The 21,768-nt window shown below is 46.2% G+C and overlaps 1 protein-coding gene across 1 annotated transcript in view; it reads left to right on the top strand.

The window, feature by feature from the left end:
• LOC107035268 (uncharacterized) overlaps positions 1-15,139 on the top strand; it is a 52,520-nt gene extending 37,381 nt beyond the window's left edge. Inside the window, exons 15-20 of the mRNA XM_072953366.1 lie at positions 443-595; positions 6,888-7,253; positions 7,834-8,019; positions 9,613-9,823; positions 11,380-11,425; positions 11,740-15,139. Coding sequence (XP_072809467.1) covers positions 443-595; positions 6,888-7,253; positions 7,834-7,905 — 591 coding nt within the window. The 3' untranslated portion in view covers positions 7,906-8,019; positions 9,613-9,823; positions 11,380-11,425; positions 11,740-15,139. The remainder of the gene's footprint in view (positions 1-442; positions 596-6,887; positions 7,254-7,833; positions 8,020-9,612; positions 9,824-11,379; positions 11,426-11,739) is intronic.
• The last annotated feature ends 6,629 nt before the right edge of the window (positions 15,140-21,768 follow it).

The following is a 21,768-nucleotide window of genomic DNA, read 5'->3' as shown; positions in this document are numbered from 1 at the left end:
GTTTTTATTGTGAGATGGGAGTCTGTTGGAAGGATTTAAACACCAGATTGAATATGTGAAGAACTCTGAACTTAAGCCTCTAATGAGAAAGAGGGAGAATGTTCCACAGTGTGGAACTGACCACCGCTCATCCCACCCGCACACCCCTTCCTGTCTGAGACTTCAGTGGGGGTGAAGCTCGGCCGCTTCCTGGGAGGGGCAGGGAGTGGCTGGTGGGGCTGCCTCCATTGTCTAAGGTAACTTACTGTCGGTAAGGCAGGAGGGTCACGCCTTCTGTGGGTTTAATAAAATTCAGTAAACAGGAATGTGTGCCTATGAGGAAAAGACGGTGAACTGATGTCTGTGGGGGTAGTTCTCAAAGCCCATTTGTTGGAGTTACATATTATTAATGTAACTTGATGATAAGGTGACTGAAAATTCAGTAACAGAGTCATCTTTTTAGGCCCGTATGAGACAGCTTCAGCAAGAACTGGCTGACACCCGAAAGAAAGTGTCCACGTTGGAAGCATCCCTGGAGGTGACAGCACATCATCAAACTAACTCAGAAAATAAGAGACAGGATGGAGAGAGGAAGCCACATCAAACTGCGAACCCAGTATGTATGAAATCCAGCACGTCGGCCGTGAACGTGCAGCGCAGAGTGTTGCAGGGCACTAGCTTTTCAGGGACAGCTTTCTTTTGCATCTTCATTATAATTTCACTTTTATTATCTTTATAATGTACTTGTTTCTTAAATGTTGGCTTTCATTCTGCCATTCTTTATTTTTTTCTTATAATATTTACCCTTAGAGAAGTTGAGAATTATACCTCTTTCCTCACAGAAGTTAACTTTTTTTTCCTATTAAACAGTATGTTTTAGTGATCTCTCACCACAATGAGGCAAGCTAGATAAAATCAGAGGATAATGTTTCATGGAATGTTCCAGAAAATTGTCATGTCTCATCTTCACTTTTGTGAGTGGATATAGAACCTGTGTGTATTTATTTCATGGATTTCAGAATACCTTGTGCAGAAAGGTCATTATAGAAACCAGTTGAAGTTAGACATTGCCTTCATTTTCTATTCATTTTAGACACCATGTCAAAGCATGGAGAAGTTCAGATCACATCTGTACACCCAAAATAGAGAATTAAGAAAATTGTCTAGTCCTGCCTTTGGATTATTTTTTTAACTTTGTTGAGATATCATTCACATTTTATAGGGGGATTGCATAACTCAAGTGGTAGAGTGCATGCTTAGCATACACAAGGTCCTGGGTACGATCCCCTGTACCTCCTCTAAAAATAAATAAGTAAAACTTAATTACTTCCCTCCACCAAAAAAGAAAAATATTCACGTATCATATAATTCACCCATTTAGGATGCATAGTTAGTATCTCCTAGTATATTCAGAGATGTGCAGCTGTCACCACGATCAATTTTAGAACATTCCCATCACCCCAAAAAGAAAGCCTGCATCCCTTGGCCATCACCCCCAGCACCGCAGCCCCCCCATCCCCCGGCAACCACTAGTCTGACTTCTGTCTCTATAGATGTGCCTGTTCTGGGTGTTTCCCAGGAATGGAATCACATGCTGTGCGGTCCATGATTAGCTTTTTTCATTTGACAAAACGTCTTCAAGTTTCATCCATGTTACAGCGCTTGTCAGTATTTCCATTTCTGTTTATTGTCGAACAGTACTCGGTTGTGGGGCTAAACCATTTATCCATCCATCAGTTGATGGACCTTTGGGTTGCCTCTGCTTTTTGGCTATTGCTAATAATGCTGCTGTGAACATTTCTGTCCAAGTTTTGGTGTAAACATGTTTCCACTTCTTTGGGGAATATACTTAAGAATGGAAATGCTGTCATATGGGTCATATGGTAACTCTCTTTAACCTTTTGAGGACCTGCCATACTGTTTTCCAGAGTGGCTGCACCATCTAACATTTTTATCCAAAGTGTGTAATTCTCCCAATTTCTATGCATTCCTGTCACCACTGGTCATCAGCTCTCCTGGTAGGTGTGAACTGGCATCTCGTTGTGGCTTTGATTTGCATTTTTCTGATGACTAAGAATGTTGGGGATCTTTTCATGAGCTTATCTATTTGTGTATGTTCTTTGAAGACCTGTCTGTTTAGGTTTTTGCCCATTTTCAAATTGGGTTGTCTTCTTATGATTGAATTGACAGAGTCCTTTTTGTATCCTGGGTGCAAGCCTTTGATCAGATGTAGGATTTTCAAGTATTTCCTCCTGTTCAGGAGCTTGCCTTCTTACATTCTTGATGGTGTCTTTTGAAGAGTAGAAGTTTTTAATATTGATGAAGTTCAGTTAATCTACTTCTGTCTTTTACTGCCCTAAGAAACAAGTGCCAGATCCAGTCATGAAGACACACGCCTGTGTTTTCTTCTAAGAATTTTGTAGGTTTAGCTCTTTCATTTTGAGTTAATTTGACATATGTTGTATGAGGTAGAGGTCGAATTTTGTTCTTTTGCATGTGGATATCCAGTTGTCCCTGTACCATTTGTTAAAAAGACTTATTATTGTCTCATTCAGTTATTTGACACTCGTATTGAAAATCAATTGACCGTAAATGTGAGGGTTTCTTTTAGATTCTCAGTGGTGATGCATTGATCTATGTCTGTCCCATGCCAGTACCAATTCAGATGTTATGAGAACTCTTTCTGAGTCTTCTTGCATATTACCAGTTGTTTTACATCTTAATAAAAAGTCAGTGTCGCGGAATGTCTGTAACTCCACTTCTGTGGAGATCTGCTGCGTCCTGAAGGGGCCTGTGGCCAGCTTACGCCTTGCTGACTCTGTGACATGACAGAAAGTAGGCTTGCAAAAGTAAAGTCCATTCCTTTCCCCCATTCAGACCTTTAGTTTCTCACCCAGTGCCTCCCACTTCACTCCAGTTTCCATCAAATCATGGTCACGGGGTCTGCTGACTCAGTCTGCAATACACTTCATTATGTTGCACTCATTATAATTCATAGACTCATCCATAGATTTCACTGCTAGAGGCAAAAGATTAAGCCTGGAGAAGATTAACTCAACCTTCCTCTTTGGAAGCCTCTCTAACCATCATCTTGCGGTGCACGATGAAGTCCTCTTCTGGCTTGGTTCCTGTGTGTCACTCTGGTGCCAGTCTTGTTCTTGGTGCAGATCCTGCATTCTCAGCTCCCTGTGTCTACCTCGCTTTACTTAAAAGGAGAGATGCCTCGCTGTATTCTATAGCTTAATGCATAATTAATGAAATAAATATTTCATCCCATCCAAGGGAAATATTCCAAGAGTACAGCTGTTAAAAATTAGATAATATTCAATCAGTTTATCAGAAACAGATAACAGATTCGTAATTTGAATTTCAAAAGTTCAAAGCCAATCTGTGTGCTATGGGGAAGCATTGTGCTACAACAGGAAGCTGAGACAGTCTTACGTTCCCTTACCAACAAGCTTTTAAGTAAGGTAAAGGAAAAATTGTATTTAATTTAAATACTGCCAAAGGACACTACATTTATGGTTCCATAATATTTTATTTTCTCTCTGAGGAAAGGAAAATGAAGAGTGAGTGCTAGATTGGTAACTTCTCAAAGCTGCCTGTCTCTTAGAAGTTCAGTTCGTTGAAATGAGGTAAAAAGGTTGATTTTGGTGAACTATTTCTTGTTGTTTTTCAATTACTAGACTTCAAATCCTGTGTCTCCTTGCTTACCAGTCTTCCTTATCCTCCAAGTTGAGGGAAAACTGTGAAATACATGCCTGTTCGTAAGAAGCTGTAATTGGAGGGGGACTCTAAAGTACCTTCCTTCTCGCTAGTTCTGAGGTCTTTCTTTCAGTTATCTGCTGCTTCTCATCAGCACTTTGTCATTAATAAGTTAATATCAACGTTTGTTACATTCCAGTTTATAGGAGACCAATTTCTACTCTATTCAAGTTACATTTCTTACTGTCTTTTTTCATCCACTCTTCTGTTTATCTGTTTTTGCCTAACAAACTCCCCAAAGTTCAGTGGCTTAAATAAGCATTTATTTTGTTCACAACCTACACTTAGGAAAAGTGTGGCCCAGACAGCTGGCCTCTATTCCTCTCAGCTTCAGGTGGGGCAGCTGGAAGGCAGGGGCCTGGAATCACGTGAAGGTTTATCCACTGATGTCTGATGGTTGATGTCGGCGGTGGGCTGTGGCTTAGGTGGGGCGGGCAGGTGGACCACCTCCCCTGGAACACGGAAGCTGTCTCTGTGGCCTGAGCTTGCCCACCTGAGACTGGGTTCCAGGGTTAAGAGCGAGGCAGAAGCTGAAATGCCTTTTCAAACCGAGCCCTGCAGTTCACTCGGTGCCACTTTCACCGTTTTCTGTTCATTAGGAGCAGGGCACTTAAGGTTGGCCCATATTGTACCTTTTTTATGGAATTAATTTTGAAAATTTATGGAGACATTCAAAAACCAGCATAATCTACTCACTAGCCACAATGTTTTCTTATTGCTTCCATACAAGAAAATGACTTATCCCCACACAGGCGTGAGCAGGTCTCGGTCGCTGTGGTGTTAGGCTCAGGCTCCAGCTTTCTGGAGTACAGCCCTTGGGTACACGCCTCTCAGTGCTGAGGCTTGAGGATAAGGAGACACGGGTTATTTGCCGCCCCACACCCGACATTCTGCTGAACTGCTGAGGACTCCCTCACTCACAGATGGAAGATGGGAGGCACGCTGGCCCGTAGCAGTTCTGCAGTGCAGCCTGATGCTGCCGGCTCTTTGATTAGGACTTAGTCCTAACCCTGGGAGGGGTTCTCCTTCGTTGCCCTCTCTGAGCTCTTTGTTCTGTCCTTTTCATGAGCAATGACCCCTGTTTGCAGCTGAGCAGTTCTCTCCAGCCAGCTTCGTCCTTGTAGACCTTCTAAGAAAAACCCAAAGTCCTCCTCCCATTTTGCACTGTCTTGTCTCTTTCAGTCCAAGCTAGTAAGCAGTAGTTTTGCTACCACAGTTCTCTTTAAAACTGAGTTTCCTGTGAATTTTATTGGGGTTCCTGCCATTGGAAAAGCTACTCTCACGTCTTTTTGAGGTAAACTCTTCACCTTGGGCTTCCTGTGAAGCTGTTGGGGGACCACGCCTTTGAAATTCTTACGCTATTAAGATCTTTAAAGGAATTTGAGGCAGCACGTTAAATCTTTCCAAGGTCTTAACAAAGTCTTGGCTTCATCTCTAGACTGTTTTCCTGGCAGCCCCCTAGATTTGATCTTCGCCCGGAAGCCATTTCTCTGCTTACCCATTATGTGACCATTGGGCATGTGGAGATGCTTTAAATGGGATACAGATAATTTGAACCCAGTGAGTCCTGGTTCCTTTCTATTTAATAATCTTTTTGTTTGTTTTAGCTTATCTCTCTCGTCAATTTTACTTTCAGCTGTTCGGTAGCAAGAGTCCCGTTTCCTCCGGTTTCAGGGTCGTCATTTTCTTCCCTGGCCTAGAAGCTGTCACTCTCAGCCCTTCAAGGGCCCTCAGGCTTCCACTAACAGTCTCTCTCGTGGACACTTTGGGTTTTCACTCTTACTCTTCTCTACATCTGTTCAGGTTTCGCCTACCTCCAGATGCAAAGGCATCCCCACATTTTGGGTTCTTTTTTAATGGCTGTGCCCCATTTTTAACATCAATAGCTGTGCCAGTTATTTATTGCTAATAATTTATATAATAAACTGCCTCAAAACCTGGTGACTCAAAACAGCATTTGCTTGGTTCCCAAATCTGTGTTTAGACAAGGCTCAGTGGAGCCAGCTCATTTCTTCTCCACTTGGCATCAAGCGGGCTCTAAAATAATCTAAAGGCTTGTTCATGCACATGTCTGGAAGTTGGAGCTGGCTTTGGTTAAGGACATTCCCTGGGGTCATCAGCTGGGACAGCTGCGTGTACACTCAGTAGGTGGCCTGGGCTTCACAGCGTGGTAGCTGGCTTCTAAGGGTGAGCATCCCTATGGAGTGAAAGTCAGAGGCCATTTAGCCTTAGAAATCACATAGCAGTGCCCCCACGTTCTGTCCCCTAGAAACCAGTTGACTGAGGCCAGTACATACCTCAGGGGAGGGAATTTAGCAGGGGAAGTGTCAAGGAATTTGTAGAGATGTTTTACAACCACCACCTCCGCCTGCCTTGTCTCAGCAAACAATCCTTCTATCTGAAGGAAAGCAGTTCTTCCCAAGTCAGTGTCACTGAAATTCCAGCAGGTTTTTTTGTTTTTTTTGTTGAGTATGTTCTCTTGTTTTGTGGAGAGCCACAAAGGATTACAAGAATGAAGGCTTTGTTGTTTGTTTAGAAGAACGTATGGGTCATCTTACTAAACCACTACACTAGGAGATGGATTTCTCCTTAACTCTGTGAATCATTCATTGCTCCTTGGAATGCAATTCAAACTAGCATAAAATACTTGTAGTTCAGAGAAAGGCTTATGGCATTAGAATCCATATTTGTAAGATGTGTTAATTGCAGTCTTTTTTTCAAAGTCTTGTTTTGGGAGGCATTTATTAATTCAGCCCTAAGTAACTCAATATGATCTCCCTAAAACTTTAAAAATCATGAAGAGTTAAGACTTGGGGAAGGAAGGGGTAAGAGACTTTCTACAAAGAGGTGCCTTATAGTCATTTTATGTAGGAAAGACATGAAACAATTACAGAAAAATAAGAGTGTAAAATCAAGTACAAATGTATAACCAAGATGATGACAGTAAACAGTATATTTTTGTGACTCCTGGTGGTTTGAACTTTTTTTCTTGATTTCCTGAGTAATTTGAGTTTCTCCATTCCACAAGATAGGTAGACCATTTTATTGTAACTGAATTATTTCAGCCTTTGATGCTGGGTTAGAGTTAGGCTGTTCTCAGTCTGCTTACCTCATTACCAAACAATTTTATCTTTTTCATGCAGAATGCTGATCTTCCAGCAAAAGAGGAATCTACATCTTCAGTACTTGTCCATCTGAGTGCAGAAACTCAGCTTCTTCTAAAGGAGTTACTACCTATGACAGAGATGCAAAAGAAACGTGAAGCACTAGAGGAGGAGAAGAAGAAGTTGGAGGAAGAAGTAGTAAACCTCAGATGTCACCTCGAAAGGAACACAGTGGAACGCAGTCAAGTGGAGCAGGACAAACGGGAGACTGAAGAAGAAACAAGAGAGGATGTAGTAAAAGCACTGAAAAAACTCAAGCGAGCTGTGAAGTACAGACGGGAAACTGAAAAGCGAGGAAGACGCGATGTAGTAGAAAAACTGGAAGAAATCAGCCAGTTTCTACAGGTGAGACATTGATCTGTAACGTGCTCTAACTCACTTCGCTGAGAATTACAGTTCGGATGTGTACGTTTTATGTGTTTCCTCTACTTCCCATATAGCAGTTTGTTTTGTAGATTTCTGGAAGGAAGGCCGCATTTGTTACTCCCTTTAAATAATTCAGTTTCCATCATCACTATCACTAAATGGATCTTTCAGAACAGTTCTCACTAGAGAATCATTTTTAAGACCAATTGGGGTAAATCAAGACTACTAGGAGGAAAAGAATATATTGTGATGTAAATGCTGTGCCACACTCTGGGATTACTCTTAGGTTGTATTGTTCAGTTTTTAAAATTTTAAATTGATCCTATTATTCTTTGAACTATCACATTACATGAGTACTAATGTAAGAGTGATTCAACTTTAATTTTGTAATTCAGATTTAATTCACTTGACATTGATGATAAGTAGTTTAACATTCAGCTTTTTTCTCACACTTAAAATTGCTCTCTGAGTCATTGACTCAAAACTAAAGGGAACAAATAGACTGTAATGACTCAGGTTGTAATTATTTTTAAAATTGCATCCTTTTAATTTCCTTTAGGCACAAGCAGCATTTCAAGAAAACGTGTTAGAGGATAAACGTGCTTCAGTCAGTCAAACGGAACAGAGTTAAAGACCTGGAACCTGACATGAAAAGTGATTCTAATGAAAACAAATTGGAAAAGTACAAACAACCGTACCTGGAAGAGCTAGAAAAGGGAAAGTCTTTGGCAAGTCAACTAACCTCGTAAGTCAAAATGTAGAATTATAGAAAATCATTGCGGTCACTAATTTGCCTCTAAGGCATAATTCTTATTGAGCCAGGTTCCTGAGGTGAGTAGCAAGTGAAAGCTAACGAGATAGTGTAATTTTGGGAAATGGTGTTAGTAAATGAGCTCTCCTTTAAAATGTCAGTCCAGGGCAGTTTGCATCTCCCTGCCTTTTGTTGCTTTTGCATGACTTTGTTTTTTATATTTGCATGTATTTAACCTGATCTAGTCTTCAAGCTAGGGGTTTTGCAAACTTTGTAATTTAGACAGCCATATTATCACAAAATTTCTAGCTGGAATTCCCGTAAGTAGGAATGTTAATGAGTTTAAAATTAACTGTGTTTTGGAAGAGCGCAACGCAAACCCAAGGGGCCCCATGCTGGTGTTTGGTGAATTTACCTTCTTGATTGTGATGCTCGGTGCCACCGCTCGTGGGCACCCTGAGACGAAGTACTGTACCCGTCTACGTTTGTCTCCGCTGCATAAAGGCGTGCTTGGGGAGTAGGGGGAAATTCACATAGGGCTGAAGGGCAGTATAGTGGTTCACAAAGTGGCCAAGAAGAATATGGTGGCCTGCCCGAGGGGTGTGTGGAAGACAGAAAGGGCGGGTCCCACCTCCGGTGCCTGAGTAGCAGTGTTACAAGCTACAGGCCTCCCCGCTATCCAAAAGTAGAGCATTCCTGTGAAAGTTGTCGGTGTAAAGCAAAGGGGCAGTTACCTTAGGACACATCTTGCTGGTGGATGCAGAAAATAAATATGCATGAAGCACAGGCGCTCACACACACAGTCCCAAGCCGTGGCGGCGTGATGCCGGGACACCGAGTGTGGTTCTGGGGAAGGAGCTCGGTGGGGCCCCTCTCGCTGCTCGGGGCGCTCGTTGCCCCTCTGATGGCTCGGGCTGAAACAAACGCCCAGCGCTATTCTGGCTTTTTGCTTTCTTTCCATAAAAGCAAAAACCCGCCTGAGATTTTGTTTGGTTATGAAAAACAAGTGCTGATGTAGGCCTTTGGTAAGAGCGAAGTAGCAAAGTGAGTTTTGGGACGTTGGGGGACACTTGAAATTGCCCCTGGCACCGTCGTAGTTCTTTCCCACCATCGACTCTGCCGCCTGGTGCCCCCAGAGGTGGTGGCTCTAAACTGTTGCTCAGTGCCGCATGCTTAATTTCTCCCAGGTAATGAGTGAAATGTGTATATAAGGGGGGTGAAAGCAAATGCTTGAAAATGGCTTTGAGGGATGCTTTATTTTTTATTTCTAAACTGGTTTACTGAGGGTGAGTATGTCTAGACGCAGCCGGTGCAGAAGGCAGCGGGAATCCTCTGTGGGGGCGTCTCCATCTCTGAGTCTCCCCACTTTGAAGGACTTGTTAGTTAAGGGCCCCCCCCAGGGACATACGTCCTTCTTTCGGACAGTTTTAAACTGTAATTGTTTACAGTAGGTCTTCGCTGACATATTTTTGGTGTTCAAACGCAGTTTAATGGGACAATCTGTTTACTATTATAGCGATTTTAAAAATACCCATCACTTAGGAAGAAAATGAAATGAATGAAATCTGTGTTCTGCGATCCTCGCAGGGCTAATGAGAGGCTGGCCGAGGTGCGCACTAAGCTTCAGCTGGAGAAGCAGCACAAGAGCTCTTTCCCCGCCTTTGTTCCTGCAAGGCCTGCTGGCGAACCGCCTCCTGCTGCTGGTACTAGCGCGGAGGCCGAAAGGAGTCCCACTCGAAGAAGGCGCTTCAGGACTGTTCCAGACCCTTCAACTAACTAGAGCGATCCCTTGTTCCGGGTTAGTCATATTATCTTTCTTTCCTTGGGTTTCAGATTTCTGATATAATTCTTGTTTTTAATTTTTATGAAATTCTGAGTTGTTTATTTGACTTATGCACACTAAGTAAAAGCCATAATTAGTTGTGCTAATAAAGAAAGGAGACAGAAATTTTACAATTTTTTAAAGTCCCTGGACTTGTAATTTTCGAGAGATACCTGTCATTAAGTTTATTCAATAAATGCAACTAAACTGACAAATTTTAAATTTCTTAAAAAGCTCCATTTTAAATTCTATTTTAGAAATTATATATTCGTGCCAAATAACTAGAGATCCACTTTCCAATGCTTGGCTTCGTTTCTGATTGATTTCAGTTTGGCATTGCTTGATAGTAATTTTCAAGTTTTGCTGCACCCCAGTTTTTCTACCCCTAAGCATAAGTAAATGATGGGCATTGAGCTACTTAACCACATGCGGATGTTTTTTATTTAAAGGAATACAAGATAAATTCTTTTTATGAATTCAATAAACTTGTAACACTAAAAACATTAACTTCCATTTTTAAGTTTAAAATTTTTATCATTTCCTTCTGTAAGAGTACATCCTTAATTGCTATTTTACTTATAGCATTGTTATTTTAATTGTTACAAAATGTCTTACTGAGCAGTTGTAGAACATTTCTAAATATGTAGTCAAGTAAAGCAAATACTTAAATTTTTAAAATGAAGTTCACTTATGTCTCTGTCTTGCCCTCACCTGCAGGAATACCGAGGTGGCAAAGATAGGGAGTCTTTAAATTACAACCAGTTTTCATTGTGTATCGTTGTTAAAATAGCCATTTAAAGTGATGTGCGTTGGTTTATGGTTTGATGGTGTTTTCATGATCTTCTTGATGCAGAGAAGGGTAGCACGGGCCCTTGTTAAGTGAGATCTCAGCTTGTTTCTTCTCACTTGGCTTCATGTCATAATAAATCAAAGAAGAAAAAAGCTCAGGTTTCGTAGACAGCGTTGTGGGTGAATTGAGTCTAAGTGCTTCAGAGTCATGAAACCGGACTGCGTGGCGTTAAAAAAAAACATGCATGGCTTACACTTCCGCCAGTGGCTAAGCATGATGCAAACGCGAAATGTTTTCATTAGTTGTCACCAAAAAATCGACAGTGTGTCACTTTGCAGGATGATGGTGGAAGAGTGTGAGTGCAAAAGCAATGCAAGAGAAAGCTCCTGAGGACAGTTCTCTCCTTTAATGTTTTTGGGGGAGAGAGGTGTCTATGTTTTAGTACTTCTAGATACACTGGAAAATGATTTATTTTAAACTCAGTGTTGTAGTTCCAAGGTCCACGTAGTTCTTCTGTGGGGTCTTACAGGTATATATGTTCTCTATTCTCTAAAATCAAAGTAAGTAGGAATTTATTTTATTTTATTCCTGTGATTATTTTTTCTATTTAAGCAATCCCCAAGTTAGGTCAAGTCTCTAAAAGTATTTATTTAAAGGCCACATTTCATAAACTAGCTGTCATTCCTATGATAGTGTTTCTTGTTTAACTTAAACATTAAAAATAATATTTGACTTATTTCAGATGCAGAAGAAGTCAATGAATAATACAGCTAGAGGATTAAAAGAAGGTATGTTGCCAACATTTCTGAATTAAAATTTAGACGTTGATTTCCGCAATGCACTGTAAACAGTAAATGGCACCTCTTTCTGTTGTTTGAATAGCAGATACTATGTTAAATTTTTTTCTTACACATATCTAGTGAAAAATGTGAAAGCATAATTTCATTCATAATGGTAAATGTACTTATTCCTCATTTATTCATCATGATCCATAGCTTTAAAAAAACATCTTAAGAACTCTGTATTCTCTCTCTTTCTGGCTGTGCCCTTCCTCTCCTGCTGTCCCCGTGGGCCTGTCATCTGCACACGGACCTGTTCTCAGAAAGCATGGAGATCATCAGCTTCTCAAGTTTGGTAGCGACTGAGGCCAAAAACCCAGACTCAAGCAATCACCGTTCATGTGCCTGTCCCCTGGAACAGGAGGAGGAAACCTCAGCGAACCCTTGTCCCTGATCAGGGACAGAGCTGGACCTCATATCCCGAGTCCCAGCCTTCCTGAGTGCTGCCTGCAGGACTGGCTTCTATCTCGCCTGCCTCAAAGAGATGAGGGGACCCAGCATGTGCGAGAGACCCAGGGACTACAGAAAATAAAGCCAGTGGTTTGAAGCAGCTTCTGGGTACTTCCCATAGCTCACCACGACTCCCAGCTCAGCACAGAGAGAGTGGGACCCTCCGAGAACACTGTCAACGGGTATGTGCTAACCAGGTGACACAGAAGAAATGGATCAGCTCTTAGACATGCAGCCTGCCGGGGCGGGTCATGACGCCTGAAGACACCATGACTATTTACAGTATTGAATCGGAAATGAAAAAGCTCCAACCAAAGAAAAACCCAGGACCAGCTGACTTCATTGGTGAGCTCTACTAAACATTTAAAGAGGAATGAATGCTAACCCTTCTCAAACTCGTCCCAAGAGCTGAAGAGGAAACAGTCCCCAAGTCGTGTGACCAGGTCAGCATTATCCTGATTCCCAGACAAAGGCACCAAAAGAAAAAAGACAAGCCAACGTCTCTGAAGAATATAGATGGAAAAGCACAGCAATTTTCCAGCAAACTGACTTCAACAGCACATTTTAAAACATCACACACTACAGCCAAGTAGGACTTATCCTTGGGCTGCAAGGATGATTCAGCAGATGAAAATCAATGAACAGGACGCACCACCATTAATGGAATGAAGGATAAAAACCATGTAATCCTCTCAACAGAAGCAGAGAAAGCGCTGGACACGGGTCACCACCCTTCCAGGATAAAAACTCTCAATAAACTAAGGAGAATGCCCTCCACGTCGTGAAGATCGCACGTGAAAAGCCCACGACGAAACTGCCGCTCCGTAATGAAAAACTGAACACGTTTCCTCTCAGGTCAAGAGCAACGTGAGGACTCCCATTCTCACCACTTGCGCTCATCACAGTCGGGGAAATTCTAGCCGGACAATTAGGCAGAAATTAATAAAAATAATAACAAAAAAACCCCAAAGACATCCAAATTGGAAAGAAGTAAAAGTGGTCCCTGTTTGCAAACAACATTATCTTCTACTTAGAAAGCCCCAAAGACTCCACAAAAACAAAACCAAGCCTGTTACAATAAATGTATCATGACAAACTTTCACGTCTGAGGATGACACCATGAAAGTCAAGCGCATCTGAGACCTGCTCAGCCTGTCAGTGAAGCCATCCACAAACCCAAGAAGCCGTGTTTCCAGAACTCCTGGGCAAATGGGACCCTTACAGGGTGTTGGGTTGGACGTGAATCAGAGACCAGTTCCTTCTCTGTCAGCAGGAGAGAACCCTAGACCTGACCTCTACTGGCTCAGCAGCCAATTCTGCCTCCTGCCTGGGGAGGCAGCATCATTTACATACAGGCAGCAACACTAGGGAGCTCACTGCTGTGCAGAGGCTTGCTGCTTGGGCAAAGCTCACTGCCAGTGGCGCTCCAGGCACCCACGGAGATCCGGGTGTCCTCGGCGCTCTTGGCTCTCGGGGTGTCCCCCGTACCCTTGGCTCTCGGGGCGTCCCCGGTACTCTTGGCCCTCCGGGTACCCCTGGCAGCTGTCCAGGCTCCGGGCGCAGCATGTTCCGGCGATGCTTAACCACGCGCTCTGCCTCGAGCACGAGTCCCAGCCCTGCTGAGCATTGCTGTCCTGCAGGCGGTGACTCTCATGGGCAGAGGCCCTTAAAGAACACGGTTATGCCAAGCATCTCTGTATAGTTACCCGAAAATTTTTCTAAGTATGACATCAAATAAAGCATCCGTTTACTAACTACACACATCTTCCAATCACGCCAACAGGAGGGACTGCCCCGAAATTGTCAGAGCGGTGTCCTGTAGTAAAAGATAAGGGGCCCTGGTAAGATCTTCATGGGAATGTGAGGAAATTGTTGATTCTGATTCTCTTCTCCACACAGATTCACAGGACACTGTGGGTCAAGCGCTCGTGAGTACGAGGCAGGTGTGTACCGGATTCTTCTCACCTACTAGGCATCCCCACAGCACAGAGACGGGCCGTAGTCGTTCTCTAACACACACACACAGCCCGCACAGCTCACCCGCCTTCCTGCCTCCCCTGGAATTAAGAAGCCCTGGCGCTCAGGTCCCGCTCCTCCAGCCCCGCAGCATCTGAGCGCTGCTCTCCGTGGGGTGAGGGAGGCAGAGCTCCTTCCCAGAGAGATTAGCCCTTCCCGGGACACAGCCCTGTGCCCGGGAGCAGTCAGCGCCCCGGGGTGGGCTCGGCTCAGAGGGAGGATGCGCGGCCCACACAGCAGGGTTGGGGCCGGACCGAGCCCCCCTCCAACTTCACCTGGCGAGTCAGGAGGCGCTGGAGGGCAGGTGAGCTGGGAGCGGGGCTGCTCTGCCTGCCCTTGGCCCCGCTTTCTCTCACCCATCAGCCCTCCGCGGATTAACCTGCCAGGTGACTCTACCAAATGATGTGCACTTGGAACTCCAGAAACGTTTGTCCTTCCAACTTCACACTTGAACTAAGTCCCTGCTGGTGCCAGTATAACTCTCTTACAGCCGCTGAGGCTGTGTTTGGATTTAAGACTAAGTCTCCTTGGCACAGAGCCTACAGGTGGATGTGCAGCGATTTGGGTGCAAAGTATGAGGGGTCCATTTTTAAAAATGATGTTTGTTATGTCAGTCTTTTTGCTGATTGCTTCCAGGTTTCTGTCATTGTTCGGCCTTGCGACTAAAAATTTGTAAAATCACTCATCTTTCTCTTAATATATTTATAATTGCATTGTTTTGTATTTAAATCCTTGGTGTACACAGTGATTATCCATTCTGCTTACAAGAAGGATAGTTATCTGACACTTTTTCTTGAATAATCCTTTCCGTACCTACTGTTGTGAAATTCCATTGTTACCCTGCGGACAGTTGTGTGCATGCTCAGCTCGAAACCTAAAGTCGATTCTGCACTCTCCGTGGTGCTGCGGTAACACAATGTCTTGTCTGCTGTATCTTGAAACTCTCCTGAAGACCCAAAAAGCCTGTATGTGCTAATGGCTCAAAAGTTTCTGGTTCTTCCTTTAAATGTAGTCTTTCAAATGCATGTTAGATTCACTGCATGGGATTCTAGACTATAACAAATTCTGTTTTCCTGTTAATTTGGGGCTATATTGAATTTAGACTTTGATGTAGTTCCTTCAAGTTCATTATTTTCTTCTGTCTGTTTAAAGAGGATGCTCCATGAATATAATAAATCTATGTTGCTAAGCACACAATGTATAATATTGTCATTTATATGACACTAACAGCATGTAGGAGGGTACACAGAACAGATCCAAATGTGAGTAGAGGTGTAAGTCACTGAAACGACTTTGGTATTGATCTAAGCAGAGCGTTGCAAATTCAGGGGTTAGTTGCAGTTCCCTGGGAAACCACTAAGACTATAACACAGAGTATGTAGTCAGAGACACGACACGGGCATTCAGTTGACGCCCTGGAGAATAAGCAACAACAGAAAGCAGTGATGGAGGAATCTTAGAACAAAAAGATGCAGCCCGTGTAGAAAACATATGGTGAAAGGACAGAGTTCAGTGCTACCTGACTGGTGATTAATTTAAATGTATATGGTTTGCAAACGCCAATTAATAGGCAGATATTGGCAGAATGTGTAAAAAGCTATGATCGAGCTCTATGCCATCTACAAAAGTCACCCTTTAAATTCAAGACACAAAGAGGTTAAAAGCCAAAGGATGGATGAACACATACCAAGCAACTATTAACGCAAAAGGAATTAGACTGGCTTTATTTATATATGGCAAATACACTTTATGATAATTTTTTTCTAGAGACAAGGACATTTTATAGTGACAAAGGGGTCCATGTTTCGAGGAGGTGACAGTTGTAAGCATTTTGCACTGAACAAGATAGCTTCAAAATAGATGAAGCAAACTGACAGAATAGAAAAGAGAAACACGCCCCTCAGCCATATGGCTGGGAACATCCACATTCAACTTTCCATAGTGGGGAGGATCTGGGATTTTTCGGGCTGCTCCCATCAGCACTGCGGGGTGGACAGCGTAGGGGCTGAGACCCCTTGTTGATGGCTCAGGGCACTGAAATGTAGGGAGGGTTCTCTGCCCAGAGTCACAGCACTGCTGGGCAGTGGGCCTGAGGCGGGGGTGGAGTTAGTTCCTGGGGGTAGTGATTCGCAAACACCTGGACATGAGATCACGCCCTGGACACCCAAACCAACAGCTCCTCCCTCCTCTCCCGCATCCTCCTGCTCTAAGGTTGCTGCGAGGAGACAGCGGGTACCTGGAGGAGGTGCCTGACCCAAAAGAATGGCTCGAATCTTGACCCAAGTGCTGGCTCCATGTTTCAATCCCTGACCCCAAAATACAATGCCTTTCCCCCAAACGAAGACCCCTCATTGGACCGAGGGGATCCAGACACATGTCCGTCTCCCCCTCCCTTGCCCCTCAGCTGCTTTGCCATGAGGTGCCCACCCTGAGTGACCAATAGTCTGCTTGACTCTCCGACTCAGAACCCAGAACATTCCAAACCAACGGCCCACGTAACAGTTGCCCACAGAATATAACCGTCTTCAACTGACCAAACTGAGATGACGAGCTGTTCATATTCACTAACTGGGAAAGGGGTCTCCTGGGCTGGGGCTTTGGTGGCTGAACGAATGAAGTCTTTGGTAAAAGTGGGTCCTTCTCTTTTTGTGATCATAGACCATGATGAACACAGAGAACCATTGACCTATTGCTTGGAGAAGACCCCTGGGAAGTATCCATTCATTCCCAGGTCACACTCCTCTCCTTGTTTCCTGGCTCCCACGGGGGACGCGGCTGGATCAAAGCTGGGCTGGGGGAGAGGGAAGCTGCCTCACGGCGAGTGCCTGAAATACTCAAAGTACCCAGCAGACTGTGTGGGGCATGACTTTATTCAGATGACAAATATTAATATAGAAGGGGAGCCCCACACAGTGATGGAGAGCGTGGGAGATGGTGCCTGACAGTTTGGGTTCAGACCCTGCCTAGAAGCTACATACATTATCTGGGAAATTTATATAGACCCTCTTGTCCTCAGTTTCCTGTTCTGTGATAGGAAAATGTTCATAGGGTCTACTTAGGGCTGTTATGAGGCTAATAATACGTGAACACAGATAAAGCCTGAAGAAAATGATCAGTACTTCATACGTGTACCGATTATTGAAATATTAATAGTGAGAAACAATAAGCAAGGACAGTGGCAGTGATGGCTCCAGAGGAATGGGTGTGAGTCAGGAAAGACGGAAGGTTACATTTCAGCCTCTCTATGTGTGAAAGGCTTTGCAGCTCAGGGGAGTATCTGTTATCACGTCCTGTGAACTCCACATCAGCGCTGTGGGGTGGGCAGAGGAGGGGCTGTGACCCACCTTTTGTGGTGCAGGGCACTGAAGTTCAGAGGGGATCAATGACTTGCTCAGAGCCCTAAGCCGGGTGAGTGATGAATCTGAGACAGGAATGTAGTTGGCCAGCTCAGGACAGAGATCCCCGATCACCTGACACCTCTAGATCATGCCCTGGACCACTGATCCAAGGGCTCCCCTCACTCCCTGTCCCGCATCCTCCTGTGCCTGCTCCAGGGATGCTGCGGGGAGACCGTTGATGCCCTGGAGGAGGTGCCTGAGGCAGGAGAAGGGTACATGCGTGACCCAGCCTCCTGCCTCTACATTTAAATCCCTGACCCCAATTTACGCACATGCAATCCACCCTCCATCAAAGGCCCTCTGAATGAGTGGGGTGTTCACTCTGTTTCTCCTCCCCCAGTATCTTCAGCCTATGGGAGCCTTCCAGGTGCTCAAGCCATCACCCTAGATGGCCAGTCATCTGCTAACTCCCCTAACTGGCTTAGAGCCCATTAGACATTTCAAACCAAGCATCCATGTAACAGAGCCACAAAGACTTAGCTTCACCTTAGCTGACAACTCCCGAAGAACCGTTAAAATTCAGCAACTGGGAAAGGGGTCTCCTGGGCTGGTGCTTTGGTGGCTGAACGAATGACGTCTGCAGGCCACCAGGGTCCCGATGACTAACCCCTGACCAGTCGTGCGGGCAGCCCGGACTGACGCCTGGCTGAGAGCGGGCAGCGGCTGTGCTGGCTCCGACTGGGCGCCTTTTCCGCCCAGTCCTTCCTCACCCGGACCCAGGCCCTGCTGTGCACCACAGGCGACACCCTGGAATCTACTTGTACTGTTTCCGCAGCGCCTTTCATGGAGAGGTTCGCGGGGGTGACGTTTGTGGCTGTGCCCTGTAGTTTGGCCAGATGCCCATCCTGAAGCTGCTGAACCACCGCTGGGGACCAGCGGCTGCAGATTATACTGATTGCAGGTGGTGCTCTGGTGCATCCTGGGTCTGATTCCCGCGTGGTCCTTCTCTTTTTGAGGTCATGGCCATGAGCCTGGAAAGCACAATCAACGTTGAGGGAATTGTTGGCACACCATTTGGAGAAAACCTCGGGAAATATCATTTCATTTCCAGGTCATACTCATCTCCCTGTTTATCCACCCCCTCAGAACTGCCAACTGGGTCAAAGCTGGGCTGGGGAAGAGGGAAGCTGCCGTGGGGTGTGGGCTGGAAATACTCAAAAATATCCAGCAGACTGACTGTGTGGGACATGACTTTATCCAGATGACAAACATTAACACGGAAAGGGAGCCCAGCACAGTGACCGAGAGCGTGGGAGCTGGACCTGCCGGTCTGGGTGCAAATTATATCAGAAGCCACGTGAACACTGGAAGCCCCTCTGTCCTCCGTCCCCTGTTGTGTGATGCACAAATGTTAACAGGACCCACTTGGTACCGTTCCCTGATGGAGGCTAATGTCCGAAATCTCAGGTAGACCCTGAAGAAGAATGGCTGGTGCTCCATACGTGCTACCCAAGGGGCGTCCGACTATGAAGCATCCAAGAATAAACAAGAACCATGGTCTCGCCTCCAGAGGGGGCTGGGCTGCCTGCGGGGCAGGGGAGGGTGCACGGCTGTGGGCGTGATGCTTTTACAGCCTGCTCTCATCTCCTGTCACCCCCACGTCGGCCCTGTGGGATACACTGGGCAGGTGCTGAGACCCGCGTCTTAGGGCTCATGGCACTGAAATGCTAGGTTTTTAAGTGACTTTGCTGGAGTCACAATGCTGATGACAGATGGATGCGGGACAGCAATGTAGTTGGCTCCCTGGGGACAGAGGACCCTGAACTTCCCCTAGATGGTGGCCTGGGCGCCTGAACCAAGGGCTTCCCTCCCCTCATTCTCTAAATTCTCTAGCTCCATGGCTGCCTCAAGGGCAGGAGGTGTCTGACCAACAGGAGGGCAGACGCCCAAGCCAGCCTCCACCGTCCGTGTTAATCCCCGACCCCAAGGCTGTCAAGCGTCCTTGAAAGAATGTCCCTCGAAGGACGAGGGCATCGCATCTGTGTCCCTCCCCGCCCAGAACCTTCACACAGCAGCCACCGCAAGCTGAGCCTCCTGCTGGTCTGACTGGGGGTTGGCTCGGCTCCCGCATGGCTCAGGGCCCCGGCTTCTCCAGGCCCACTGCCCACACGGCACCTCTCCATCGCATTGGCATGGACCCGATGACCAGCCCCGGGTGCACCGTTAGTGCTGGTGAATGAGTACAGCGGCCTGCTGGGCTGTGTTTTGGAGGTTTTGTGGGTGAAGCTGGCGCGCCCCACTGTCTGCTGACTATGGATGTGACCCACTGTCTGAGGAGCTTCGCTACATGGAGAAAGGGCCGTGGCGCACCGTCCCGGCTCACCTGCCCCATCAAAATCCAGGCCCCACCAACCCCTCGTCCATCCCTAGACCCTGCGGTGGCACAAGACAGAGTCCCCTGTCCTCCTGCAGGGACCCCCTCCACAGCCACAGCCCGGAGACCCCACCCCAGGACTGTCCCTCCCAGCCTCTGTCACCAAACGTTCATTCCACTGAGCCGATGGCAGTGTCTCTCCCGCTCCCAGATGCCCACTGCTCTCCCAGGCCGCACCCAGACCAGCAGCCAGTGATCCTGTCCACAGCAACCCCCTGAACCACCACGAAACCTCAGTTTCCTTCTTTTTTGTAAATCTCCAGATTTAGACTGATAACTTTCTGGTTTGCATGTGGACATTGACATTCAGGGCAGTTTGGCCCCAAATCCCCCTTTTATTAATTCGTGTTGCTGGAGTGAATTCAATATTCTCCTGGTCTGATGCCAGGAGCGTGCGTGTGTCCCCTCGGCTTCCGTGCTCTGCAAGAGAGAGTAGGAGGCTGGCATCACTTCTGTCTTAAATGTTTCGTGGCAACCAGAGGAAGCCCCCTGAGCCTGAAGTTCACTTTGTGTAAAAATTGGCCTGTTTTTTTTTCACATTTCTTTCTAATTGAAACTTACTTGGCACACTGCACAGGGCACAGATCTTAGGTGCAGGACTTCACGGCTCCTTGTCAGTAGAAACACATCTGCTTCCAACACTCCGGTTCAATACACAGGACGTCTCGGGGCCCCTGGCAGCCTCCTGCAGGAGGAGAGAGAGAGATTAATGAGGTTACAGGAATGACCTCAGTTGCTCCATGTAGATTCCAGGCAGGCTGGTTTGCACACAGTTGGCTCAAAACGAGTGTGGCTGCGCCCTCGGAAACTAGTTGAGTGAGTGGGGAGAATCCAAGCCCTCTGGGGTTTTTTTCGCTGCGGCCGCCTGGGACCAGGGTAAAGGGGCTGGGAAACGCTGCTCAGAGGCATCTGGGCTTTTATGGAGGGAAAAACTACTGCTACCCGGAGACTTGCGTCCGTCCTGGTTCGCGGAGCCCTGCTTCTGTTTAAGGTGCTTTTCTGCACTTGCCTGTGTTCCAGAAATTTGTCTTAAAAATAAAACCCCCAGGAGATCCGTTTTCCTCCACTTGGAAGCCTCCAACGTTGAGTGCAGGACATGCAACTAAAAATGAGGCTGAGAGTATATACGGTTCAGAGAGAAAATAACCAGCTCTGAATCGGTGACTTGGCAGCGGAGGGGCAGGGCGCCCGCTCCCCTTCCTTGGCCCGGTGTGCAGACACTGTGCGAGCTCCATCCCCTCCGAGTCTCAGGCTGAGACCCCTAGGGTCTCAGATAACCACCGTCAAAGGTGTCAGACCAGAACCTTCCACCCAGACACAGGTGCTGGAATCAGTGGGAGGCACAGAGACGCAGGGAGGTGGGCTCCCTGGGGTGGGTGTGCCAGGACCCAGGGGGTTGACTCGGACCCCGAAAGTGACCTTGGGCCCTGACGTCCCCAGGGCTCAGATCCACAGGGCAATTGGGCCTGTTTGCTGCTCTTTGCCAATGTGCCTATGCAGGTCCCACAGGGGCGAGGTAACCCGGGCATTTGGCTGGGCAGCATTCCAGTGACTGGCCCCATGAAGGGTGGAAGTGATGCAGAGGATGAGGGAGGCTCTGGGACTCAAGGGCCAAAAGGCCAGGGCCCTCCCCCTCGGGCCCTGTGAGGAGCCGCAGGTCTGCTGACACAGGTGGGAGTGTGGACCCTGTCCCTCCAGCCCACACTCCACACGACCCGTCAGGAGACCTGCGTGGTGCAGATGGCCAGAGCCCTGCCACGTTCCCCTTGCCCTTAATGACCACCTCTCTCTCTAACACCAGAGCCTAACGTGCCTGGGCCTTTATATTTAAAAATATCCCAAAGCTGCAGCAAGAGAATCATAAATTTTATAGCTTTACTACAACCCAACACGAAAAGCTTACAGAGGACACTGCTTTTCAGGGTGTAACAAAGCCAGATATTTTGGATGTTATTTAATTCTAGTATCAGAATACGAAGAAGGACAGACGTAACCTGGAATCATGGCCTTTTAACTCATCCCCAATAAGCACTGCTCTGAACTGCCTTCATGGG

This window comes from Vicugna pacos, chromosome 32, assembly GCF_048564905.1.
Source record: "Vicugna pacos chromosome 32, VicPac4, whole genome shotgun sequence".
Taxonomy (NCBI): domain Eukaryota; kingdom Metazoa; phylum Chordata; class Mammalia; order Artiodactyla; family Camelidae; genus Vicugna; species Vicugna pacos.
This window is presented reverse-complemented; position numbering and strand designations above follow the sequence as displayed.